Source organism: Hydractinia symbiolongicarpus, chromosome 8 (assembly GCF_029227915.1).
Source record: "Hydractinia symbiolongicarpus strain clone_291-10 chromosome 8, HSymV2.1, whole genome shotgun sequence".
NCBI classification, from domain to species: domain Eukaryota; kingdom Metazoa; phylum Cnidaria; class Hydrozoa; order Anthoathecata; family Hydractiniidae; genus Hydractinia; species Hydractinia symbiolongicarpus.
This window is the reverse complement of record NC_079882.1, coordinates 2,682,623-2,709,881: the sequence shown is the minus strand read 5'-3', so window position 1 is coordinate 2,709,881 and position 27,259 is coordinate 2,682,623. Positions and strand designations below refer to the sequence as shown.

Sequence of the window (27,259 nt, the reverse complement as noted above, 5' to 3'; positions counted from 1 at the left end):
AATCGAGGATTGGAAACGGTTCGATCACCTTTCTGCTTTATTATTTTTAAGGTGTGGCGACTCAAGGGATGGGGTTGGTTGACGAATGGACGACTGCTTACAGACTCGCTTATTCAAACAATTCTGATGCCGATTTTAAAGAGTATTCTGAAAATGGAAATGACGTCAAGGTAGCTAGTTTAGACACAATTTATTTCACGACGTGGCATGTCATTTATCTGCTTCACGTCGGCAAACTTGCGTTTCACGTCAGGAATTCACATCTCTTTCTCCAAGCGGTAACATAACATTTAAAAACTGTAGGCATGTGTTGAATCACAGTAAATTTATAACAGACTGTCGTGTATAATCAATGAAAACGCGGCAGTTTAATAATCACTTCATTAGAATCCTTTATGTTAAAAATTCTTTGGGTAATACTTTTTCCAGCAACGTCAAAATCACAAATGACCCATGATTCTAAGATTCTCAATAAATACTGAATAATTTTTATCCTGATTTTTTCATTACAGTTACATTAAAAAAAAAAGTCCAGTAAAAAAACTATTTCATTTTAACCCCAAATTCGTTCTTTGTCCCTAATATGTACCTTACATGGTTCCTTTTCGGGACAATATATTTCCATCCTTCTAATGGTTGTCTTTCCATTTCCTAGAATCGAAGAAATGGGGGAAACCCTTTTAATCTCGCTTATTTTTTTTAAAAAACAATAGGTTCTTTTGTAGCTTTAATGTCTGTTCTTCGAGCAATTCCTTAAATACATGGATGACTATGTTCGGCAAAGTAATAAAGCGCATTGAAACCTCCATATCACCAAGTAAAATTAAATTTAAGTGAATGAAATAAAACCTCTCTAAAAGTTTCCTTTTGAACTATTTTAGGCACAATAAGGAACAGGGCAGACGCTATTTGGATGAAACAGGCGGGGGATATAAACAGAAATCTAATGATCTTCTAAAATTTCGAATGTTTTTTTTTTATTTATGAAAAAAAATTTTATATGACTTCATTTGTTAAGCATATTGCAATATTTTCCACTAGTAATAAGCGGAAACAAAAATCACATTTGAAAGGTCACTTTTTCACGATTCTTTTTGTAAATGCAGTAAATTGAATTGCAATATTTGGATGTCTTAAAAACCTCTCAAATAATAGACAAAACCAGTTTCAATCGTCAAATACTAGCTATGAGCCTTTAAGTCCTAATGGCGGAATCCCATTTTTAATCAATTATTACCGTCTTGAAGAAAAGAAACTAAAGAATTAGAAAATGCAAGTATGTGTACCTAAATAACATGAGTAAAATAATTTCCTTTGCAGAGTTTTTTGGGTAACGATGATCAAAATGGAACAGTCCTTCATTGGTTGAGGAGTCCATTTGTTGCAAGATTCGTCCGTATATCACCTTTCAAATGGCATGGTAAAGGCTGTCTAAGAGCTGAACTCTATGGGTGTCCAGGTAAGCGTCCACATAATTACGTGATTCTCATTTTACGGTGCTGTAGAACGTCAAATTTTGACAGAGTTATTGATGTTATTTTGACTAAACATTGACACCCCTGCAGAAAGGTCAAACGAATATGTCTTTAAAGGTCTACCAACTCTCCTAAATGCTATATCTACTTACTTAGTTTTCAGCTATGCTGAGTGGAACTATGTCGGAATGACTAATGCATTAAGACGTTGTTTATACCGTCAATAACATATTTTGTCCCGACCAATAATAAAGCTTCTTCGCCCAATGATGGTGGTAGTGATCAATTCTGAAAATAGTATTTATCTAAACAACTGCGTACTTTATTTTTTAGCACGCGCGGATTTAAGTGATATAGAAAGTAACCTTCCAACCACGCCACAACCTTTACATCACGATGCTGCTTTACAACTTGAAACTATAAAATCAGAATCTGTCGAACAACAACATCAGCTTCCCGAAAATGCGGGGAGCCTTGTATATCATCAGGCTGAACAGAATCAAGCGGAAAGTTTAGAAGGTGAAGAAAAAACTGAAGATATCCCTTCACAACATCATCATGTCGACGTGGAGGAGGGTGCAACAAGATCATTGAATACACAACTCACACAATCTGAGTCAGGTATGGTATATAGTTGCTCTTAATATTAAATCTTGACAAGCGTTACGAATAGATAAAAGGAGGCACTGGGACCGAGTTTAGTCCGTACTATATGAAATTTTATTACTCTCCAGTTTTAACATTTTTATAATCTTATTTTCAGGTCAAAGTGATGTTTCAATAGACATAATTCCTATTGTGCATCTCGATTTCGACGAAGTGCGCGATAACGTTATTCCAGACGTTAGCGGTCACCATAACGACGCACATTTTCGACGTCCGGTCGACATCAGATCGTTTAGCAAATCATGCGAGAGAGGCTTGCGATTAAACGGTGGCGACGTGTTTTTTGATGGAGAGTTTTTCATTGATAAACCTAGAGAAGAAATAACCGTTGCAGCATGGGTAAAACTATTTAGTAATGGCGGACAGCATTCTATCTTTGATACAGTCGGCGGAAAAGATTCGGCTCACAAAGAGGGACAATATCATTTCGAAGTTGACCGTGGTCGTCTTCGTTGGTTTCATCGAAACGAGGCCAAAGATAATGTATTTAATATCTCTTCTCCGTTAATGATTCCGTCACACGTGTGGACGCATTGTGCAGCTACATACTCCAGTATAACTGGAAGGGTGGCTGTGTTTGTCAACGGGAAGCTTGGAGCTCAGGTCAGCAATAGATTTTATTAGCAAAAGAATAAAATAATTATATAACAACTTAATCGTTTAAAATATTAGTTTCAAAGCTGAAAAAAAGTGATCTAGAAACTTGTCCATTGTCGACAGTACTTTCAGCCATTCCTTGACCTCAAACCTGCTTGTGTGGCAAGCAAGCGAGATATACCTATCTCAGGTGAACCTACCTGGTAAACTTACTAGGTTAAAAAGTTTTTCCGTAAACATTTGTAAGTATATAAATCATGTGTGTTAATTTTTATAGGGGTTTGGTATTGGCTCCTTATCTCAAGATTGGACTGGACGCGCTGGTATAGGAAAACACAAAGGGCAGCGAATATTGAACGGAGAAATTGATGAGTTTTATATCTTTAATAAGGCCTTAAGGCCCAGCAAAATCGAAATGTTGATGAGACGTTGTAGCTTTGAAACTGGTTTGTTTTGATTATTTTCATTTATTAACTCTATCTTATATTACTCCATTATTTACTATCTCGTCAAGTACCTACTCATCACTTTTTTTAAAAACAATCCTCGTTAAATTGTAGCATCTAAACACCAGTGTATTTTTCCAAAACCTTTCCACTACTTAGATAGTACCTACCTATTTCTACTTTTTTCCAGAATGTCAAGGTCCACTTGGAATGCAGTCAAAACTCATACAAGATTCACAGATCTCATCCAGCTCCACATATAACTTGCACAAACCGTTCTATGCTAGAATGAACCTTGCTTCTTTCGGAGGTGATCCGGCTCGCACTGCATGGTGTGCTGTTAAAGACGATAAAAACCCATACCTTGAAATCGAGCTACCAGAGATGACCTCGTTAACTGGGGTGGCAACCCAGGGTCTTTCCATATTTGACAATTGGGTTACATCATACTTATTTTGTTACAGTGATAACAGAGCCGTTTGGGTCTGTTATAAAGAAAAAGGGTACGATAAAATCTTCGAAGCAAATTCTGATAAGAACTCGGTAAAACGACATTACTTTCATCACCCCGTAGACGGAAAGTATGTACGCATACGTCCGCAATCTTGGTATGGCAATCATTTATGCATGAGAGTCGAAATTTACGGTTGTACGATGGACTTGTTACCAGATCCTTATGATTCATTTGGAAGTTTACATGTTTTTATGGAAGATACCGAAGCACAAACGCGAGCAGAAATTTCGCCGAAAGGTAGTAAATTAATTGTTTTAAAATGCCATAATATTATATCGCGAATTACGCTGGTTTTATGGCGTACACTTTTATTCTCTAAGAAAAAAATCTTCCGGACTGACTCCGAATTTTAAAACATTTGTCAGGCTTACGTTTGTGTAAAGTGTTTCTTTCACTGAACTCTTTATCTCGAGGGATAGACAAGCTCCGTCGGAAAATGGATTTATTTTTATGTAACTCTAAAAAAAGAGTGTTCTCTATATAACTATTTTAAAAACTACCACGGCTGGCGGATAGACGCGCTGTGAGTTTCTGCTACACTGGATATACTTGGAACTAGATTTTTTATCACTTGAGGGAAGGTAGTAAAAGTAAAGTTCGTTTTAAACATTACCATGGGGTTATTTTTAGAAGCGTGCAATAATCCTCTTGGTGTTTCCAATGGTGAAGTCGACGACATGCATTTGACGGTATCTTCTTCCCTTGACGAAAACCATCTACCATTTTATGGAAGGCTTGTACGAGAGTCTATCGACCAATCAGATATTAAAGGTTGCTGGTGTGCGCGCGATGTTAATCTGCGACAATATATCGAAGCAGATTTAGGTGAAGTAAAAACGATCACAGGAATCGCTACTCAAGGTTATGTTGCGCATGACAATTGGGTGGCTAGCTATCGATTAGGATATAGCGACGATTCGAATGCACTTGAGTGGTATCGTGAAAAAGACGACGAAAGGGTGAGTGTAACAGAACTTGTCGCGCAACTTGTCGTAGCCGTATTAACACACCGTTCTTCTTATTCTCCCTTTCACAAACTCTTACTTCTTATTAAAGATGGTTGACATTAAAAAACAAACTTGGTCATGGTCAGTACAAAAGAAGAATCCTTCCTTAATGTTTTTAACTGTTTAATATTTTATTTTTTTTATAGCTTTTTCTCGGTAACACGGATCGCACTACAATCGTGAAGCATTTCCTCAAACATCCCGTTCAAGCAAGATACGTGAGATTAAATCCGCGAGCGTGGCATGGGATACACATTTGTATGAGATTTGAAATATTTGGATGCAAAGAAGGTAAGTCGCTTATCATGCCTTTTCATTTTTTATTCTTGATTTTTTTATAAAGTTTAGTATTGAATCTATTTTAGGTCCATCAAAACAGTCCGTCTCGATTAAACCCGAGCTTGATAGTATATATCTTCGAGATCATTTTCATCGTCCGCGTGTAAGTACCGAGCGTGCAGACGATAAACATCTCATCCCGAAAAAATCAGCAGGGAAGCATCATACATCTGCCGAACGCCTACGATCTCAAGTAAAGGCGCATGCGCATGAAATAAAGCGACTAACACCCGGTCACAGTACACATGGATTCACTGGTGAGACTACTCCAACAAACGAGGAAATTTTACAAGTTAGTTACCCACAACCAAAGATTTTAAGACCACCTGTTAGAAACTTAACGATACCCTTCGATACCCACACGAAGCCGCATGCACCAGTGAAATTAGTTCTGGATAAAAACCACAAGCCGAAATTAGAACTGGTGAAGGTAAACAAAGATAAACAAGATGGCGGAAAGAGTGGTGCTCACGAAAAAAATAAATTAGATTTACACAACGAGCAAGACATACTTCAAGCTGTAAGTAAGTTGCAAGAACTTCCCGAGGATAAAATCTCCGCTGAATTAAAAGGCTCCATATTGCAATTAGCAAAAGCAAAGTTGATTGAAGATTTGCAAAGAAAACATCAAGCAGCCGCCGCAGAAGAACAATGCAAAAAAGGTTTTTGTCCATCTAAGAGCGAAGCCACTACTAACAACGCAGAAGAAGTGGCTAATCAACTTAATGTCGTTGATATGCCGTCTTTATATCCCGTACAAAACCATGCCGTGTATCCTCAGTATACTATGCAGCAAAAACCAGCCCCTCTTATAGACGCAACCCAAGTGTTAATGAACTTTCCAGAGCTGCGTCAAAATGGAATTACAGAGGATGTTCTGGAAAGTTTGGCCACACGTGTACCGAATTTAGAACAACGCATATACGCTCACTTTGCTATGAAGAGTAGCATGAATAACAACAATGCAATTCGAAATGACCTTGCCATGTCAAACTTAGCATTCATGAAGAACTACAAAGACTATATGAAATACGCTGATACGAATAATCCGTCAGGACCGCCAGAAAATATTTTTCCCGAACAACATAGAGTTGAAGAGTACACTGGAAGTCCATTACCAGCCGACACCGTGTATGGTCAACAGAGTAATATTTATGGTTATCAGAAACCATGCACTCGGAGTGGAGGCTGCGCAGATTTACCCGAAAGCTATTTATATAAATCACCTCACGCACCACCGCCGAAGCCAGACATTTATGTAAAGGATGCCTCCCAAGTTGTCACATCCTATCACGACAAGACAAAAATAACGCCGGATTATCTTACACCGCCTGGTCCTGACCCAAGATACGTGAATTACTATCACAATTACTTAGAAGGGAAAGATGCAGAACCAGTCATGCCACCTACGTTATATCCTCCAACAAAGCCACCGCCACCTCCGCCACCACCTCTACCCCCACCGCCGCCGCCTTATATTGAATTGTCTACTACTGTGGAGCAGCTACCTCCGGTAAGCATACAAGCATCATTTCCCACTCATCAATTAGAGTCGGTACCTGCTTCTGTGCCTGTGGTGGAACACGAAGTTAACATTGACTGGACGCCATACAGTTCGTGCAGTGCTACATGTGGAAGAGGTGAAAAGAAACGCTTTCGAAGGTGTACCGTACCTGACTGTCCTTCTGGTGGCGTGGAAATTGAAACGGTGCCTTGTGCAGAGGCGGAATGTACTGGTAAGATTTCAACTGCTCTGGTGTTTGCTATAGAGAATGTATGTTGAATGAAAGTCAAATATAAAATATGTTTCAGTTAGGAATAAATACAAGATTTTTTTATAATTCGTTACTTCTTGGTATCTGGATAATCTTTGCTTCTCATGCCTTTGTAATGCTAATCCATTGAAGGAGTCAAAACGATGTTATAAAGGGTAATATTCGCATTTAATTTATTTATTTATTTATTTATTTTTTTATTTAAGGAGTCAATCCGTACGATTGGTCGGCTTATACGCCATGTAGTACAACATGTGGTGAAGGTACAAGTGTAAGGTATAGGTTGTGCAGAGGTGAAAACTGCGCTGCTGATGGATATGAAACAGAACAGATCAGCTGCTACAAACCTAACTGCCCAAGTACGTTTCCAATTTAAGTTTACCTTTGCACGTGAAATTTGGCACTGGCCTAAATTAGAATTCTATAAATAAAAACGACGGACGACGAAATATTGCAAATATAATTTTCATAAGATTTTAGGCGCAATAATAAACTACATCGTTGACAATGGGAAATTTTCTGTTAGCTTATGTGGATAAGATTATGTAATTAATTTTGCTGTTGGCCGAATGTTACCGCCAGTTAAACGCTAATATCTTCTTAACGATGAGAATCTTTTTTCTTGAATTTTAAAAAAATAGAGAGAGTTATGGTATTTTAAAATGCGATTAAAATTGAAGTTGCCTAGTGTTTGTGCGTTAGAAAGATCAACCTGTACTCGATAAAAGCGTGCGTTTCTACAGCTACAACGATATTTTCCCCTGTTTTTTAGTTTGCGTGTTGGATTTTGAAGTTGTGCAGAGCCGTGAAGTTATTGACCAATCAGGACACAGTAATAATGGATTTTTGGATCAACAAGTTGTTATAAGGGAACATCCACAAATATGTGGACATTATGCCGACCTTACAAATAATGGAGAGATATTATTTTATCCGGATTCGTTTTTTGGAAAGCCTCGAACTGGCATTTCAATTGCATGTTGGGTAAATATACAAGGAGACCTCAGCGGAAAGCATTCTATATTTAGCACTGTGCGCCAAACTGGCGATAATACGTTTATAGGTAGGTATTGTTGAAGTGTATTAACCTTCAGAACTTTAACTGAAGCGAAGTTACTGCTCCAGAAAGTGTGCACTTACTTCGGGTCCACGTCAAGTACGTCCCCAGGACAGGATTTTACCCCAATATGAAATAACAAGCACTTCCTTGGGGAAGAGGTTGGGTTCAGTTCTCATATTTTACCTAAATGTGTCATACTTTTGTAGGTGGCTATCATTTCGAACTAGACGGTGGTCGAGTACGTTGGTTCCATCGTGATGAAAAGGGGACGGAAATTTTTAGTATGACCACCAACGTGGTAACACTGTCACGTGTGTGGATGCATTATACTGTGACATATGATGGATATAAAGGATTAGCAAAGGTATGATCATTAACCAGCATACTGTCTTGTATGAAACCTGCACAAATAATATTCTCTATGTACAAGCATTATTTAATCAATAATTTTTTCACTAATTTTTTAACTTCGGATCAACTTAAAGAAGGTTTAAATGTAAGATGAAGCGACAAGTCAACAACTGGAATTGGCAAAACAGTACAACATAAAGTTCATTTTAAATGAACTTTTAAAAGAATTATAGGTGGTTTGATGAATTTTATTCGTTGGTAACAAAGATGTTCTAGAAAACATCCTTGGTAACCAAAATATCCTCTCATCCTTTCTCTCTTTTTCACATGAAGAACGTCACATGAAGATCATCTTAGATTGAATTTTTTTTTCAGGTATTTGTTGATGGTAAAGAACGTGGAAGTCAAGAAGGAGCGGGTTTGCTTGCAGCTGATTGGGGCTACAAAGCTTCAATAGGCTACTATGATTTTGATGATCGTCGATTAAACGGTTGGTTCGACGAGTTTATTATGTATGATTACCCACTCGGTGAAGACGAAGTGTTCGAATTACTTGGCAAAATGCGTTGTCCCACCGGTAATTCAACTACAATCGAAATTGATGCTTTTAAATTCGAGAATTTGAAACTGGATAATCATTTAAAAAGAAGCTTAAACGAAGACGAAGACTTTTACAATAAAATAGAACACGTTAAGAGAGTGAAACTAAGCGAGGAACGAGCGAATTCAAAGATAAATACGAAGCAGAAGCTACGTAACACGAAGTTCAAAAACAACATTGCCAAGCATAAAATCATAGAAAAACCTTTGAAGAGTATCATAGGTAAAAATATTGCAAGTAAAAACAATAAAACCTCTCACTTATCAAGAACAAACAGGTCGAATACAACGGCACCGAAACTCCTAAAATTAAGTAGTCACATTAAAACAACAAACGTTAAAAAGGAGCCGCATAGATAGACATTAATATTAACGGCACCGAAACCCGATTAACTGCACCGAAATCCTCAATGGGGAATGTGATTATTCTCTCTGTTGGTTAATATGTTTCAATATTCAACAATGAGAGAATAAGATCTTCTGAATGTCAGCACTTCATCAGTGAAAATATGTATAAATATGTGTATGCAATGTAAGATACGCAGAAGAAAAGAGTGACCGGTTTACGGTACTAAATGACATTTTGTTAATAGCCTAATAATTTTATTTTGTACGTAAAAATAACAGCGATATAATTTTTCTTCTTAATACCTTTATTTCACACACACTAAGAGGAGAAAGAGAGAGAGAGAGAAAAGGCAAATCTGTTATTAAGTATCATAAAACCTATAAATTATTCACCTATTTAACACAAGTTTTATTGCACAACCAAGGGTACAAGATTACGCCTGACGTGGCTTGACAGGGAGCTCCAGAATGAGGGAAAACGTAAGAAAGGAGAAAACACGTTTTGTTTGGCGAAAGAGAGAGTAATTCCGCATAAACAGGTCAGAGTGAATCTAAATGTCGCCTCAGAATGATTAGATCATTTAGATACCCCATGTAAAGTCAGTAATGTGTGTTTTTATTGAAATATCTTCCCCCTTTCTAACTTTCCCCGAATGAAATTGAAAAAAGATGATATGCATGAAATATGTAATGCTATCATGTTAGTGGTTAAGGTATATCAGAATATTCTGTGCTTGCTTTTCTTTATCTATAAAGATATATTTAGAACCTATCAAGAACAATATAACTTTAATTTTTTGTGTTTTTGAACAGGTCTAGTAGCCAACGATCTGAATGGTGAATTTTTGTTAAGTTTTTTTAATGCTTACAAAGCTGAAGGAAAACCACTCAAAAACAGTAGAACAATGGGAAAGTGCCCCGAGACCCTGGTGTAAGTGTTATAACCGTGAAAAAAATATTCCTAATAAATGCGTATTCTGAAGCTTCCAGGCGTTACTCATGTTCGTTCAGCACCTATTTTTTTGGAGGGTGTGAGGAAGTAGAATCAGGTAGTGGGCCTTATTGCACTATTTCATTTTACCCCAAGGTCTCCAGTTCATAGAGGGTCGTTGGTCTCATCAAAAGGTTTCTCTTTTTTTGAGCAGATGAATAGATAAAAATATTCGTGAAAATTATTCAATTTAGGCTATTTTCAGGCGGAAAATGTGGCCTCTTTTTAGATGTGACTTATCGCGGTTGATGTCATACAAAGTTAATGGAGTTTTAAATGTAAATTATTAAGAACTAATCAAGGTTTTTTAAAAAAATAAAGATTCCTTCAAAATTTTTAAAGGTCTTTTATATGAGACTGACTTGTTTTTTCGCGGGAGGTATGCTTTTCGAAATCATTGATATTGACATTATGAAGAAATATTTAGTATGTGTGAGATTACCCCGAGTGACATCGAATAGATTCATTGTCTCAGAAGCCAACGAAGAAGTGTGTTGAGTTCCAGGGTCAGTATCAAAAACGATAAGACACAACAATATATACAAAAAGTAGAGAAAGCAGACGATTTAACAGATAACTCTTAATATAGAATACGTAATAAATAGAAGTCGTAATAAAACATTCTTTATTTTTCTATTTTTCTAATTCTTACTTAGGACGTCTCCCAGGCTTCGCTTTTATTTGAGAAATTTTAGAAACGTTTTTTATTATTGAGATGAAATATCATTCGAAGACAAATAATACTAATCTTCGCAAGTAGGAATTTTCGCGGATAAAAAGAAAAAAACCCACAAAAGTACATTTTTATTGACTTTTTGTGATGAATTTGACATCGGTGTTTCATTCTCTTTATTTTGTCAATAGACGTTTGCTCACTCTGAGTTAATTCTACGAATTTTTATAGGAATTGCTCAATTTCTTTTACGGATATTATTTTCGCAAATATCTTAATTAATCTTTAGCCGGTATCATAATTACGCGAATTACCGAATTTCATGCAGCGTAGTTCATGCTCACTGTCTCTGCAGCCACATAGCTAAAAATACCACTTCTTCCACATTCAACTTTTTTTTAAATACGTCCAGTCTAGTTTTACGGTAAGTCGTCCACGTATTACTTCCTGAATATGAAGGAGATATAGTATTCAACATGCGTTAGACCTATGTACGTTCCCAAGCCTTTGTGGCGATAATGGTGTGCTATTCTCCATAAAGCACATTGTAGTGAGGTCATCAATGTCTGTTGTCGAGTGTAGCAAGCCCTTTCTTTCCTTGTAGTACAATGTATTAAAGCGTAATTTTTCGTAGCGATGTGTAGCAGTACGTTATTTTCTGTAGCAGGCCGTAGTAGAACGTATTTCTTTGTAGTAGAGCGTAGTAGCCTGTAGTAGCATGTAGTAGCCTGTAGTAGAGTGTAGTAGCCTGTAGTAGCATGTAGTAGCCTGTAGTAGAGTGTAGTAACTTTTAGTAGAGTGTAGTAAGCCTGTAGTAGAGTGTAGTAGAGCGTATTTCTCTGTAGTAAAGCAAATTTCTCTGTAGTAGAGTGTAGTAGCTTGTAGTAGAGTGTAGTAGCGTGTAGTAGAGCCTAGCATAATGTATTTCTCTGTAGTAAAGCGTATTTTTCTGTAGTAGAGTGTAGTAGCCTGTAGTAGAGTGTGTTTCTCTATAGTAAAGCGGCGTTCAAAGGACTACCATCGCCATAATGGTCTCGCACTATATACAAACGAAAAATTATCGTGACATCTTCCCACAAAGAGATTTTAATATATTAAAAAAGGATGGCCACAAGCTTGATCATATTATTTTTGAAGTAATCATATAAAAAACTTCCTATATTAATAAAAAGCAATTTATAAAGAAATAGCAATCTTCTTGTGAAACATTCTGTGATGCCACGGATGCTAATTATTTTGACTTTCGTAGTGCATGAGCATATTTTTAGAAAGTAGCTTTTAGTCTGTGAAATACACAAACACTACTAGATTTCATCAAGACTCAACTACAACTACAAACTACAATCGTTCAATATATATTAACAATTGTTTCACAAAAAACGGATTCTTCTATATTCGAAAGCATAACAGATTAATCCTTACCGAAGACGGCGTGATACATATTTGCTTAAACTTTGTTCCGGTATATGTTAACAAGTTTTAATGTTGTGAAACAAAAAAAAGGTTTCTTTCAACCAAGAGATAATCGGCATATACAAAAGTATTCAGGTCTTAATTCATCGAAACAAGACAAGTAGAGTTCGTATATGTGACAATACCTTAGACACATTTCATTTTCCGGCCAAAATTAAGCGAAACAAGAGAAACATGGAGCGCTTAATTGATAATGGCATAGACAAGTGCCGACTTCGGTGATTTTTGTTCTGAAATTTCGTTTTATATTGTCAAAATTGAACGAAACAAGAGAAACATGGAGTGTTTAACTGATATTATCATAGACAAGCGCCAAATTCGGTAACTTTTGTTCTGAAATTTTATATTCCGGCCAAAATTGAATGTCAAAAAGCATTATCTAAAAGGTTATGAAAGGCCCAATTCACCAAAACAACTGAACCTGTTATGTATAGATTGCTTCTAGAAACATGACCATTTTCCTGAATTTTTATCAATGGCCTAGCTCACCGAAACAACTAATTCTATTATGTACGGATTGCTTCTAGAAACAGGATCTTTTTCCTGAATGTTTATCAATGGCTCAATTTACCGAAATAACCGCATCTGTGATATATGGATTGCTTCTAGAAACAGGAGCTTTTTCCTGAATGCTTAACAATGGCCCAATCCACCGAAACAACTGAATCTGAGATGTATGGATTGCTTCTAGAAACAGGAGCTCTTTCCTGAATGTTTATCAAAGGTCTAATTTACTGAAACGACCGAATCTGTGATGTATGGATTGCTTCTAAAACAGGAGCTTTTTTCTAAAATTTTATCAAAGGTCTAATTTACGGAAACAACCGTATCTCTTACGTAATACTGATCACTCGCCTTCACTAATGGTATTTGGAACATACATTGCTTGTGATGCATTCTGTAAGACTCAAACAAACTGATCATGTCTCGTTGGGTAAGCGCAGTAAAACACAAGATGTGAAATTGAAAATGAATATTTAGGCGTGTCTGCTAAATTTGTTTCTTTGTCTCTGATATTATGATGACCACTGGCGAATCGGCCATCATGGCTTGTTTATCTACCAACTACAATTGATGTACTGATAAGAATCTTTTTGTGGGAAGATGTCCAGATAATTTTTCGTTTGTATATAGTGCGAGACCATTATGGCGATGGTAGTCATTTGAACGCCGTTTTCCCCAGTTCAATTTAACTTAAAAGTTAGAATATTTTCTGAAACTATTTGTATGAAGCTTAACTGCTGTAAGCCCCTGCGCTTCTTAACCATAGTGCTCTGTGAATAATTATTTTTCTTGTAAATAGAGTTTGTATAGTGATGAATTGTAATTGCCTTTTTTGTCACATTCTAAATGTGGATGCCTATGTTGCGCAGCACTAGAAAAAGACGCCGTACCACACTCTACTACAGGCTACTACGCTCTACTTCAGCGTACTACGCTGTACTACTACGCTCTACTACAGGCTACTACACTCTACTACAAGCTACCACAGGTTACTACACTCTACTACAGAGAAATACGCTCTACTACAGAAAAATTATTTTCTACTACGCTCTACTACGCTCTACTACGCTCTACTACAGGCTACTACACTCTACTACAGAGAAATACGCTTTACTACAGAGAAATACGCTCTACTACAGAGAAATACGCTCTACTACACTCTACTACAGGCTACTACACTCTACTACAAAGAAATACGTTCTACTACGGCCTGCTACAGAAAATAACGTACTGCTACAGATCGCTACGAAAAAATACGCTTTACTACATTGTACAACAAGGAAAGAAAGGGCTTGCTACACTCGACAACAGACATTGATGAGCCTCACTACAATGTGCTTTATGGAGAATAGCACATCATTATCTCCACAAGGCTTGGGAACGTACATAGGTCTAACGCATGTTAAATACTATATCTCCCTCATATTCAGGAAGTAATACGTGGACGACTTACCAGCTTTACTTCGACCCAGCGTAATTTTTCCGACCTTTAGTATTCCGATTTTCCGGTGGGTGTAAAAACTACGCTGGATTACCTGGCTAATCATCTCAAAATTCCACACTCTTCCTCAATGTATTATCCCACACCAATCTTTCCAGTTCGTAGCAAAACAAAGCAGGTATTGCTGAAATTATTCCTTAAATATTGTTTAGGGTATTGAGACAGGTAGATAAATGTGCATATTTTACATAGACCTTTTTGAATGTTAAGCCCTTTTGGTGTTCATGGCAGGCAAAAAGATTTGGACACTAGCTTAGCACTGTTTCCGACCCGTATTGACCTCTTGCCTCGTATTGACCAAATTTTGGACCCAACACGTTGACCAAACACTCTCAATTCACTATGGGGGCAACATTTTTTGTTGACGTAAGTTGACCGAATACTGTCTAGAAACTTTGGTCAACTTAACAATAGTTGCCCCATAGTGACTGCTGGGAAGGATTTCGTCAACTTGGGTCAACAGCAAGAGTTGTCCCATAGTGACTAGAAAGGATTTAGTCAACTTAGGTCAGCAATAAAGGTTGCCCTATAGAAAACAAGAGGCAGAAACATGGTAAGACTCTATAATAGCAAATCTTTGTTGCTGCGTTTTTTAACATATAAAAGTATATAGCTACAATTAAAAACATATATATATTGCCCTTGGTATTGTTCTGCCCAGATTGCGAAAACGACCCGTTTACAACCAGGACAGCCGGATTATGTACGCACGGTCCGATTATGTTTTTTTTGCACTGTTATGTCGTGGTGCCCGGATTATGAACGCTTATATAAATAGCTGGGAGACAGGCTGTGATTGGCATTTTCTTCAAGCTTTTGTAAATTAAACATTCTCTGGAAGATAGAACACCCCTAAAAACTAGACATGGCGAAATAAAAAAGTGTCGACGTAATTCTTAGTATAAACTACCCCTTGTAGTAAATACATTTCAACATAATATACTTTGAAGCAACTAAATTTCACGGAACCTAAATTATTCTTTTTGCGGGAATTAATTTTGGTGAAAAGTTATTAAACTTGCGAATCCCAAAATTTAGTATTTGCCACGAATTATATAAAAGCAGTCAGCCCCAATTGTATTTGTGTTATTTAAGTCCTATAATTGTCGAATAATATTTGACTGTCATACATAAGTCGACCTGCCCCGATTATGTTCGTTCTATAATAAGTGAGAAATAATATTACACTGTCGTATATAAACTGCCCTGATTATGTTCCTTTTATAAGTGCCAAATAATATTTTTTGAGTAATAAGCCGGTCTGTCCCGATTATGTTGCCCTGATTATGTATTTTCTGCCCTGTTCTTAACCGGGGCAAGCTGCCGTACTTAATCAGGCCAATGTTCATTATCCGGGCAGAACAGTATTCTTAAATAACCACTGGTCTAATAAAAACTAAATAGAAGATTCAGACAGGATTTGCACCTGTATATTCGTGTCTTCGAATTAACAGAATACCAACTGAAAGCTGGATCATAAACACTTTATAAAGTTCTGAGCTCTTCAAGAAAACAAAACACCAACACTGAATAGTATTACAGCCTTATGCATTAAAACAGTCCTATCCATAAGAAGCATGTGAAAACTCCTGTGCATGCAAACATGCCCATTTCTGTAAAATGAGATAAAAACTGAGGCATTAATTGCTGAGTATAGGTAATCTTCGAGTCGGTGAGTTAGTGAGTTGGTGAGTCGCGAGTTGGTGAGTTGATGAGTTTAAAAAATATACGGCTGCCGTTTTTAATGTGGTTATTTTCACTGGAATAGTCTGAAATAGACCTGGACTGATGCCTGATGGAAAATTAGCTCATAAAGCTTTTCGCGCAAAAAGCTAACGCTGTTTTTATCTGCGGTAAACAGATTTAATGCACCTGCAAAATGTTTATTATTTGAAAAAAGGTGACACGTTGGTGTGTTGCAAGTGTTTTTTTAACTTGTTATTTTTAAATTACTTTCCACCCCTTGTCACTATTATTGCAACCTTTGGTACTTTTATACCCCTAAAAATACTAAATTCTGGAATCATTACTTCCATCCCACCATATACAAAAATATACATTGTCAAAAATTACAGCTAAAAAATTTGATCCAATCTTCTAATAGAAGTATCTGTTACTCTCCACTTGGAAAATTGGCTATATTGAAAAAAATCAATATGTTTAAATTCAAGGGGGGTAAAATGTGATCACTGATATGATTCTTGCTATTCAAAACCATGAAGGAAAGAGATAAAAGAACGCTGTATTCGATTAACACAGGAGGAAACACAGTATTAGTATATTTTTTATATTCTTTTTTATATTTTTTACAACTGTTCGCGACTTTTTCACCAATTTTTTTGAACTCGTCGCTTTGACATAATTGTCACCTGTTTTTAGGTAAATATTTTTGAAATTTTTATATAAATATACTGGTTAAACTTAACCAAAAAAAAGTTAAAAAACATTGAAGCCTCAAAATATTAGGGATTGTGTCTTACTTCTGATTTTACCCTGGGCAGATTGTTTTGGGCTAGAAATGATTTTAAAAAGCTCACACTATAGCATTAATAAGCAAAAATCTATTCTCCTTGTCAGCAAATATGACGTGATACTTTTCAACCAATTACATGTCTGTATTTTTCCAGGTAGCCATCATGAATTGAGGGAAAACACGCCGTTCATGCAGTCACCTTTTTATAAATAGGGGCTGAATTTTTTGTAGAATTTTTCTTTTTTAACTTCACACCTGTCATATTGTGTAGTTATAGGTGCGTTTTTGCTAATTTAGCCTTACTTTAATTCAGATACTTAAAGTTCTTGTTTAATCAAAGCATCTTCTGTGAGAGTTTGACCGGAAAGGTCCATGCTTTCCCTCAGCTGAAAGTAGTACTATGTGACATGCCGACTTGAAGAATTCAAGACTCATTTTATAACCCTTGTTGTCAATCCAGTCACTCTCAAAAAGTTCAAAACCTCACTGACTATTGTCTGAAGAAATCAATGGGAAAAGGCATTTGTAGAAAGTTGTAGCTCACTAGCATCTTTTTTATATGCCAGACACATGTTAGAAGAGCCCGTAGTTAAAATGCATATAAACAAAGAAATCTGTCTGTAGCAAGCTTAATAAATACTCTAGTAAAATGATTCACTAGCTAGCTAACTACAGACAAAAATACAACGTTTAGCCAATCAGATGATGGAAAAATCAATCGCTGCTGACAAAACTACCTTAAAAATACTGTACAAATAACAAGACAACACAAGATAACGGATACTACTTACAATGTTTCCATAGAAAGAAATGGACTTAAAAAGACCTTTTTTCAGCAAGCTTCTCATCTTTCTGTGCCACACAGCCAGGAGAGCTTACCGTGAAAATGTAAACATTTAAAAAGGTCTATGAATAGCTAGCCTTGCTTCACAAATAGCAAGGGATATACCCTCTATATTATTTCCAGGAGGGGCCAAATGAGGCTTGATAAGGAGTCCTGGAGTATTTAACGCTCATTTTAAGTCACACAGTCATTGCTGTACCCAACAACTTCCTGGTATCCAACAGCCCACACATTGTGCCATCTCCCTTATTTTTCTATATGTCTTTGGTTAACCCGGACTTTGATAAAATTTACTTTCCCATATTGTATCGCCACCAAGGTAAAACGAAACCTGGTCTCCTGCAGAAAGTGCGGGATTTATAACCACTAAGTTACAGCATCACATATGCTATTACAGTAAAGCAAAATTCATTAAAGGCTGTTGTTTTGCTAGTTTACGTAATTATGCGTCTTGTTTATATTAACATACATTAAGGAACACATGTTTGATGTTCACATAAACATTGGCTAAATAAATACAACATACCGGGCAATAAAAAAATGGAAAATTATAAAAACAAGAACTTAAAACACAGACTCAAAAACTTATAAAAAACAGAACCGAGTAGAATAAAACAGAATTTAAAACACATTAACTAAAAACTAAGAAACAACAATATACACAAACTTACTAAATCAATTTTTTTTAAACCATACACCACAGAAACCATTAACAACAACACTAGCGACACAACACAGAACTCAAAAAACTTTATAAGCGATTTTAACATGAACCACACAGAGACGATAACCCAAAGCGCAATAAGACTGTATTAGATTTAGTTATTCATCTTGTGAGGCACCTCGAAGGAGAGAACAATGCTTCAGCACACGGCAGCAACAAGTAGTTTTAAAAGTAATGTCATATGTGCAACAAAGTTTGCTATTTAACAGTACAGATAAAAAGAGCTGTTGCCACATATGTAGAATATTGCATTTAAAGATTTTCGAGGAAGGAAAACAATTATAAAATGAAGTCAGTTGGATCAGAAATGACATCATTCCACTGGACTAATATTTCCTTTAAATATGATCGGTGTTTTATTCCTAGTACCCATGTATACATCCTTAGCACCCCCCCCCCCCCCCCCCTTGGTAACCAACTGGTAACCAACATACATGTAATAAATATTAATTAGTTTCATTTGTTGCTTATTAATAATAAGCAACAAATGAAACAACACTGATATTATTGTCATTTTTTTTGCAACTTTTTTAACTAAATATGCAAATACTGTAGTTCTTTAAAAATGTTACCACTTATATTTTCAGTCATTTTATTAAGCTGTTGAAATGTAACCTAGAATATACTTGCTTGTTCATGACATGATGATATCCTGTTCAACAGCTACAACATAGGACTGGAGGGCAAGAAGGACCTGGAAGTTTCTGCATAACTAGTTAACAGGGTAGAAGCTAACATCATCAAGAATTGGCCCTCAAATTTGCACAGTACTAATTACTTAATGATTAGTCACCTAATTTGTTATTGTTGTTTGTAGTTGATTTTAGTACAGAAGAAATAAAATGGCTGAAATAGATGTCCATGAGGAAAAGGTGGTAACAGAAAAATATCCATGTTTTGTAAAAGTTTCTGATGAAGAAAATGGTGAAAACTGCATTGAATTACCAACAGAAAGTTGTGGGACCATTCTTCTATCAACAATTCAAGCACAATTTCCAAATGCTATCGGTTTAAAGTATAAAAGTTCCACTGGTGCATGGAGAGGAATTCGTTTATCAGATAATATTTTAGATCCTCCTTTCGAAGGTTGGGGCGACACAACATATCACATCACATTGCCAAAAACAGGTGTTTTATCTATCTAATTTGTATTTGTTTGCACACAGTAGGGTATATATATTACGTTATAACTTTGTTTGTTACATGTCATAAAATGGTTTATAAATAACGTCTGAAACTAGACATTAGCACTAGTTACTACCAATAAAAATGTTCTAAGTTCTTGTTTTTGAAGATTGGGTTCTTGACATTGTTTTTGATGACCATATAGCTTAAAGAAATGCAAAAAAAATATGATTTTGGCATTTTGTGATAACAATATTTCATCTGTTAATACCTAAACCACCAGCTTATTGAGGGACAAGTAGACAAAAAAAATTTAATGACTTTTTAAAGTTCTAATATATTAAAAAATTAATAAAAATGTTACAAATAGCTAAAAATTGACTGATTAAAAGTTTCAGGTCAAGGCATCTTTGACTAAAAAAATGTTAAAAATAAGCACAAGCTCTTTCTAAAAGAAATACCTTTTTCTTAGACTCTGTTAAAAGGAAAATGGAGGAGTCGCCAAACCGTGAACCTGAAGCTAAGTTGGTAAAGACTGGTTCAGACAGTGATTTTCTGTCAGATTTGATTGTTTTGGGTTTACCATACAAAGCAACAGAGCATGACATGAAAGAATACTTTCAACAGTTTGGTGAATTAGCAATGCATGAGGTACTCTTGACTTTTTATGAAAGCATTTGTATGAAAAATCTGTGTACTAATTTAGTCAACATAAGAATGTTTCGCATCAATTTGTCATTATTAGTAAAATATATTTCAGCTGCTAACATTAAGTATTCTAGTGATTTTTGTTTAGAGATTAATCTTCTTTTTGTCACCATTTTATAATACTTTTAGCTGATTGGATGAAGTTTGTAATTTAAATGCTTGGTGAAACTAAGAACATGACAACATGTTCTAATGAAGCAAGAAAATGTTATCTGAATTTATATAATCACCCTTAAGATAGCCACTTGTTAGACTTCGGCTTTGCAACACTGTATTATATTTTTCAAAATTTGTATGAACTTTTTTTTTTGTAGGTAAAATACGATCCAGTTACTAAAGAATCACGTGGTTTTGGATTTATTCGATTTAAAGCAGCTGCTGCAGCACAGAAGGCATTGAAATCAAACCATGCTATTCTAGGTAGAAGATGCGAAGTTCGAATGCCAAAAAAGAAAGTAAGTCATTACATGGATTTTTTGAACCATGGATATTTCCACTTAAACGCCAGAGAGTAATTTCCTTTAATTGTTTTTTCTTTTTTTACAGGATGAAATGCCACTGAAACTTTTCATTGGTAGACTTCCTGATGGTACATGTTCAGATGATCTTCACAAATATTTTGGGGATTATGGAGAATTATCTGATGTTTATATTCCAAGCCCTTTTCGTGGCTTTGGTTTTGTTACGTTTGCATCTTCAGAGATCGCTCGACAAGTCTTGCACATGACTCACAGTTTTCAGGTACACATCAGTATTGTTATCCATAGAGTTAAGTAAATAATTTTGAAAAAAAGCTTCCCTTGCATGAAAGGGTGATAAAACCATTAACTTTATAGTCATATACTTATTATTGCAAGGTGTAAAAACAGAGTGTCTGAATGAAAGAGGTTTAAAAGGTTGTCAACACATCGCAATTTGTTGTGATGGGTACAATTTTTTTGATTAGAAGTACAATACTTGGTAGGTGCTGTGTTAAAGATTTAGGTGCATTTATTCTTTACAATTACTATATATTGTAAAGCATTCCCGCAAGGCATTGTGAAATATGTAGAGATAGTTGTAGAGCAGGTGGGAAGATCTGTTTGGTGAGGTGAAACCAAAACAAGTTTGAAGTGACCAATTCATAGGTAGCATAAATGCAATAAATTTAAATTACCCTTTTGATCTTTTCAGTGGCCTTTTTTTCTTCTTTTATTTACACTATTTGTTTGCAGTATCAGTTGTAAGATATCCCATTTGTATTGGAACAGGATGAATTCGTTTCGTATATTAGACCCCTTAACCCAAACTTTTTAGGCTAGTTTTTGTTGGTCCTAATTACTCTTACAAAAATAGCGAAAAATAATTAGGCCATTGTCAAATAATTTGGCCATTGTCAAATAATTTCTAAAAAATTAGAGAATACTTGGCTTATTTTTTCCTACTTATTTTTTTTTCTTAGTTTACATTTTATTTTAACCTTTTTTTTAGGGTAGTCGTATTAATGTAACCTATGCTGAACCTAAGGGAGAGTCTAAATCTCGTAGCAGCAATAATAGTGCCAGTTCTCACCACTCCAGCGGTGGAGGAAGTAGTAGCAGTGTAAGACACACTTCGCGTTCACAAGATCCCCCTTTTGACTTCGAAGATATGCGCCAGGTTATGTATAACAATTCACGAACAGTCCAAACAAGTTATGCGCAAGCTTACAATCCCTACGTGGCATCAAGTAAATCTCCGCGAGGAACAGATTCGAGGAATATCGAATACGCTTACAGCTATCCACAGATTTTGCAGTCGCCGATCTCTAGTAGCGTGTCGTACTCTCCTGGTGATACAAGAGCTGTCCCACAAGCTTTTTGGAGTAATAACAAATGAAAGGTGCAGTATGCTTCTTTTGGTCAATATTTGTATTTTTATTTATACAGGATTTTATTCCAGCAGTCTTGATCGCAGACTTTTTGTCTAAGTCTAAACCAGGTGGTATGTGCCTCTATTATAACACATATTTTTTTAACAGCACTCTTTTAATCTAATTGAGGAAACGACACCAAAAATTGTGAAATGAAATGAAATATAAAATGTTCATACTTTAAATAAAGTCAAAAACATCACAAATGTAGATGTAATACAAGAAATAACATAACTTTCTGACAAGAAAGTCTATATCAAATGCATTGTGCTGAAAGGTACTCTCTGACTATTGTTGACCCATATATTACAGACCTAAGAATCGATACCCACCCACTTCGATGATCGAACACCCTCCCAACTATCAATTTTAAGAAAATTACCATCCCTTCCTCCTTAATTAGGGTAAGAAGAGTATTGTAAATTTCAATGTAATTTGTATGTAACCCGTCTAGTGAATACGAGGGCTGTGCGGTGTAAAGGTCTTGTACTATCTATGTTTTTTGCTCTAGGGACAGTTAAATGTGACGCTGGTGTTGTGAGATGAGAATCAAAACATGTCGGAGAATGTTGAGATGAGCGAGAATAATTTTGTAAATAGTAGAGACAAATAAAATTAACGTTGTATTTAATGCAGCTTATTATTTTCAAGTGTATATATGTTTCGAGTGGTGAAAAGACGTGTCTGAATGCCGTGGAGTGTTTTTTTATAGTTCTTAGACATTACTAGTTGTCATTTTGTTTTGTGTCATTTACCGTTTCGTAATGACACATGTCAGTTTACTGTACAAAGAATTATATGTGTCCTGTGACCAATGTATTAATTGTTCTTTTTTCTTAGGTAATATACGGTTAGTTTTGTTTGCTATTTTCCAGTTCAAGAGTTTCTGTGCTATATTATTATGTATTTCACAAAATTGACTTTCTTTTTCTCATTATTGACTTTATAGTTTGGCGAAATTCTTTGATCATGATTCCATACAAGAGCGGATCCACCATGGCGTTTAAACCGATCGTGTAGGTGGAAAGCGCAGTTAACGTTACAGGTATTAAATCTGTTCTTCCAATAACCTCTAGTAGCGACATATACACGACAGGTAACCATGTGAACATATACGTTAGCACGACTAAAGCGAACGCCAACGACGCTTTTAGTTCTGTCAGCATTTGCTTTGCTTTATTGTTGAAACTAACCCAAGATCTAGTTGACGTTCTTAACGTGCTAGATCGACGCTTCTGGTAGTAGTTTTGTTTTTTTCTCGCTTCAGATAGAACGCTGTCATGTCTCGTTAGTATCTTCTTTGGCAGTATGCTAGAACCTTCGAAAGATATGCTACTTTGTAATGGATATTTTTTGACGACGTATTCGTTTTTACGAATTGACGAAGTTGTCATCACAAGGATTGTGTCGTTCGTCTTCGAAGATACGAGAGAAGGTTTTCTTTTGTTGTTGATGTTCCGATTACACCCCTCCAAGTAACCTAAGCTTCTTTGTCGGGAAATTTTTCGTTTATTATCTCTTAAAAAGTCGCCAGGGGCTGATTCGTGCTCATAAATGTCAACTAAATCTGATATTGGATAAATGATTGGATTGGAGGTATCTCCATTCTTGCACATTTCACCATTTTTATTTGCATGGTTACAACCGTTAAACTTGTGTGTGACACCATTTTGACTCCGACTTACCGATTTTAATCCGTTTCTATTTTCGTCATTCAATTTTTTCGGAATAATCGGGGAGTCTTTATCCGATAATGACAATTCGTCGTCGAACTTGTCGTCGTCGTCGTTATCGCTGTTGCTATCATCGTCGTCGTCTCGAAGTTTTGATTTGTGTAAGCAGCACAAAAACTTCGCTTCCTCCCATAGCTCTGAACCACTGTTGTTCTCCGATGTGACGATGAGCTTACTATGTTTCTTGAAAAATTTATGCGTAGTGTGGCACACTTTGGCGTAAACGCCCAATATAAATACAAGAGGCGTTATTAAGAACAATGCCAAAGTAAAAGTGACGTAAACCTTATGAATCACTGTGTCCACTCTTACCTCCCATGCGAATGGAAGAACACAGTAGATCAGAGGTTCAATGTAACAAAATATAATGATTCGTACTGCGCGTTTTTTGGTTATGATTTGATGATATCGCAGCGGCCTGCTAATAGCTATGTAGCGTTCAAAGGTGACAGCGGTGAGATTGTTGATATATGTAAGTATGACAATCAATGTTAGAAATTTATCTGCTAGACTGTTGGGTATCATACTGTGTGTTGGCAAAAGCACGCCTGCACATAGTACATTAGTTGTGCACAAACCAAATATAAACACGTTCGTGGCTGTACGTAGCCTTCTGTAGTTTAATATCATAAAACAAACAAATATGTTCTCTATAAGTGCGATTGAACATAGTGCTAACAATATATATGGTGATACGTGCTTCGTCCCTGGCGAATCGGTGTTGCTCGAGTTGTTTGGCATACCTGGAAATAGAATACAAGAACAAATGAATGAATAAATAAATAAATAAATAAATGAATGAATAAATGTGTAGATGGATCGATGGATAAATGAATTAATTGATGAACAAATCCGGAATGGACTTATAAGTGAATCAATAAGTTATTGAGTGGGTGAGTGAAGGAGTAAATAAAAAGGATGGATAAAAATAAATAAGATGACATTGAATGTTAACGCTAAAAACCAGACTTACCTAAACGGCTGTTTTACGATTAATTTGAAATTTATTAAAAGAACTATTTTACTTAAATGATTGAGATTTTTTTGTTGTATTTTATTTATTTGTTATATTAACATCTACAGTTTCTTCTGTCTTAACTAACGCTTGCATATAGAAATATAATTGGAAAAAATTATTTTCACATTTGCTCTCACAAGGACCATCAAGAGTTCTATGAATCTCCCTCTTTTCTTCACCTGTCAGAAATATAAAATTGATTTATTGTTTCCTCATCTAACTTGTTTTTTTTTTGAAGAAATTCTTTTTCGTTATAGAAACCACTTTATATAAAAAGAGATCTTGTTCTTTTCTTCTAAAACTGCGTTATCACGTGACTCATACAGTTCCATCAGAAAAAAAGCAAGAATTTTTTTTCTTTATTTTTTTCTTCCTTTTTTCAAAGAAACTTTTTTCAATTATTAAATTATAAAAAAAAACTTGATAAAAAGAAAAATAGCTTAGCAAGGTAATTGTATAGTGTTTTATGTTACTTCTCTTTTGTTCACTTGAAAATTCAAAGGGTGTTTTTATTTCGACTTAAAAAAAGCATCTTTCCCGTTCTTTTCTGTCTTTAATGAAGAACTGATTTTTTGCTCCTGTTTGTTTTTTCTTCGCTGCTGAAATGGGAGGTGTTTCTGTTTTGTTGTTGTGTACTACTCCTCTCTGTTTATTTATTTATTTATTTATTTTTTGACGTGGTACCATGTTTACATACAAATCAAGCTACCAACAAATTTAATTACAAGTCCACTCGATGTTTGCGAAAAGCCCACCACAGATCAAAACGGTGTCTCTTTATGTGACAAATTAAGAGGGAAATTTGGGCGCTATAAGACTGCTTTGTGTCTTGCTGTGACTCACTAATAATTTCATCTTGTTTATAATTTTAGGTATTGGGGAGTAAAATTTGAAAGAATCTACGATGGAGAGCTTGGGCAACTTAATGGAAACATGCCGTGAGGGAGGCAGTGAAGTTCCTTTTATTTGTGAAAAGTTATTTTGGGAAAAGATTCTCTGACGTTTGGAGGTTTGGTTTTTCCTTTTTTTTCTTTTTTTTTCTTTTTTCTTTATTTGTTTTTTGTATTTACTTTTAGAATTTACACTTCGGTCGTCGTCGTTTTTTTTATTTCCTATTTCCTTACTCGTGTCTTGTTTCATGCGTTGAAAAAAAATGTGACACAGGAATGTCCGTTCTTCTTGTTTTATCTTTTTTTTAATAATAAAAGAGGAAAAGCGTGCACTGTTACCGTTTTATCTCGCCCTCAGATTTGTAACATATGTTCTAATTCTTTAGAAAAACAACATCTTCTGATTTTGGTGCTTTGTGGTACTTATCGTCTGCCGTTAATCAAAGAAGAATTATTTTGTTCTTTCATTAGACGTGAATCCTGGTTGTTCACACTTAATTTAGATCTCAGCAGAAAAAAAAGCTTTAAAAAGGAAACAGTCATTATTTTTTAGTCATAAGGTGGAAAATAAAAGATTTTTTTTTTCTTGTGACAAAATGTTTGTTGGAAAATATATTTTCATGTTGTTTTTTGTATTAATGGCTGCTTCGGTGTTGTGTCACTTTCGAATTGGAAAAAGAGGGAAAATCAAGAATATAGACAGACATCCTGTTTTCGACGTAGAATTTTCACTGTTGGAGAATGAATTGGGCGAGGCTGCTGCCGTTATGTGCGAGGAATTGTTACAGCCTAATAAATTAATCGAGCGCAAATCACACGGCAACCGAAAGAGACGATTACTGTTGGTATATTGTAAAAGAAAAATGCGTACAAGACCTCTTCAAATATATGAAGAATAGAAACAAACTTATTATTTTAGATGTAGTTTTAATTTCAGCTAAAAAAGACACTGGACGTTTGTTGTTTCTCTTTGTTGGTCATATTAAAAGAAATAGTAAAAAGTCCTATTTCATCTCTTATATTTGCCCTGAATTTCTGAAACTTAAAAATCAATTTGTGGGCAAGAAAATGAAAAGTACGTTAGCTTTACACACTATGCGTTTTATAAGAATATTAGACTGGGATTTCAGTTTGAAAACAGTAGGTTGGAACAATAGAGAGGTAAAAATATAACTAACCTGGTTAGAATTTTGCTGTTCTTTTAAAAAAAGAAAGTAATTCATGCGTTACATTCCCCTCAACTTCGGGAGTTATAGTTTATGAAATAGCTATTTCTTTCCAAAGTTTACGACTTTAAAAAAAATTAATTAAAAATTTGCTGTACGTGGAGAAATGCTAAAACAATGCCGTCTGCAGTACTTAATTCCAGCGAAAAATTTGAAAGTCAGTGTTCGCCTAAATTTACCCCGTTATTTTCTTTTCGCATTTTGCGACATTTGTGTTTTGCAACCAACACTTGCTTTCGCACACATTCGCGATTTAGCTATCGCCCGGATTTTTTGCGACATTTAATTTTACTATTTTAGTTTTTTT

The 27,259-nt window shown here is 35.5% G+C and overlaps 3 protein-coding genes across 6 annotated transcripts; 2 read left to right on the top strand and 1 right to left on the bottom strand.

Annotated features, from left to right (window-relative positions):
- The first annotated feature begins 56 nt into the window (after positions 1 to 56).
- On the top strand, positions 57 to 9,478 carry LOC130653862 (uncharacterized). The gene is made up of 13 exons (XM_057456361.1): positions 57 to 170; positions 1,321 to 1,459; positions 1,809 to 2,096; positions 2,239 to 2,744; positions 3,016 to 3,184; positions 3,375 to 3,935; positions 4,329 to 4,657; positions 4,852 to 4,996; positions 5,071 to 6,780; positions 7,026 to 7,178; positions 7,592 to 7,882; positions 8,086 to 8,243; positions 8,606 to 9,478. Exons 1-13 carry the CDS (start codon positions 69 to 71, stop codon positions 9,188 to 9,190), a joined length of 5,136 nt encoding a protein of 1,711 aa, XP_057312344.1. The 5' UTR covers positions 57 to 68; the 3' UTR covers positions 9,191 to 9,478.
- A 4,672-nt stretch (positions 9,479 to 14,150) lies between these two features.
- LOC130653870 (TAR DNA-binding protein 43-like) lies at positions 14,151 to 26,680 on the top strand. 4 transcript variants are annotated; one of them, XM_057456369.1, is made up of 9 exons: positions 14,151 to 14,438; positions 19,179 to 19,489; positions 19,959 to 20,137; positions 20,509 to 20,649; positions 20,741 to 20,935; positions 21,665 to 22,054; positions 22,597 to 23,130; positions 25,709 to 25,845; positions 26,113 to 26,680. In XM_057456369.1, the coding sequence occupies exons 2-6, from the start codon at positions 19,204 to 19,206 to the stop codon at positions 22,049 to 22,051; spliced, it is 1,188 nt and encodes a 395-aa protein (XP_057312352.1). In that variant the 5' UTR covers positions 14,151 to 14,438; positions 19,179 to 19,203; the 3' UTR covers positions 22,052 to 22,054; positions 22,597 to 23,130; positions 25,709 to 25,845; positions 26,113 to 26,680. The 4 variants fall into 4 exon arrangements, with proteins under 4 accessions (XP_057312352.1, XP_057312354.1, XP_057312351.1 ...); XM_057456371.1 differs by lacking the exon at positions 14,151 to 14,438 and having other exon boundaries at positions 18,958 to 19,489; positions 23,035 to 23,130; XM_057456368.1 differs by lacking the exon at positions 14,151 to 14,438 and having other exon boundaries at positions 18,962 to 19,489.
- Positions 22,994 to 24,928, bottom strand: LOC130653865 (dopamine D2-like receptor). The gene is made up of 2 exons (XM_057456364.1): positions 24,792 to 24,928; positions 22,994 to 24,561 (listed from the first exon to the last, which is right to left on the bottom strand). The coding sequence occupies exon 2, from the start codon at positions 24,557 to 24,559 to the stop codon at positions 22,994 to 22,996; it is 1,566 nt and encodes a 521-aa protein (XP_057312347.1). The 5' UTR covers positions 24,560 to 24,561; positions 24,792 to 24,928.
- Positions 26,681 to 27,259: the final 579 nt, after the last annotated feature.

Bases quoted from the DNA above. Each gene is read 5' to 3' on its own strand.
- LOC130653862 (XM_057456361.1), top strand. From the start codon at position 69: ATGGGGTTGGTTGACGAATGGACGACTGCTTACAGACTCGCTTATTCA. The intron at 3,185-3,374 runs GTTTGTTTTGAT...ACTTTTTTCCAG, and splicing joins ACGTTGTAGCTTTGAAACTG to AATGTCAAGGTCCACTTGGA. The intron at 6,781-7,025 runs GTAAGATTTCAA...TTTTTATTTAAG, and splicing joins TGCAGAGGCGGAATGTACTG to GAGTCAATCCGTACGATTGG.
- LOC130653870 (XM_057456369.1), top strand. From the start codon at position 19,204: ATGGCTGAAATAGATGTCCATGAGGAAAAGGTGGTAACAGAAAAATAT. The intron at 20,650-20,740 runs GTAAGTCATTAC...CTTTTTTTACAG, and splicing joins TTCGAATGCCAAAAAAGAAA to GATGAAATGCCACTGAAACT. The intron at 20,936-21,664 runs GTACACATCAGT...CCTTTTTTTTAG, and splicing joins ACATGACTCACAGTTTTCAG to GGTAGTCGTATTAATGTAAC.
- LOC130653865 (XM_057456364.1), bottom strand. From the start codon at position 24,559: ATGCCAAACAACTCGAGCAACACCGATTCGCCAGGGACGAAGCACGTA.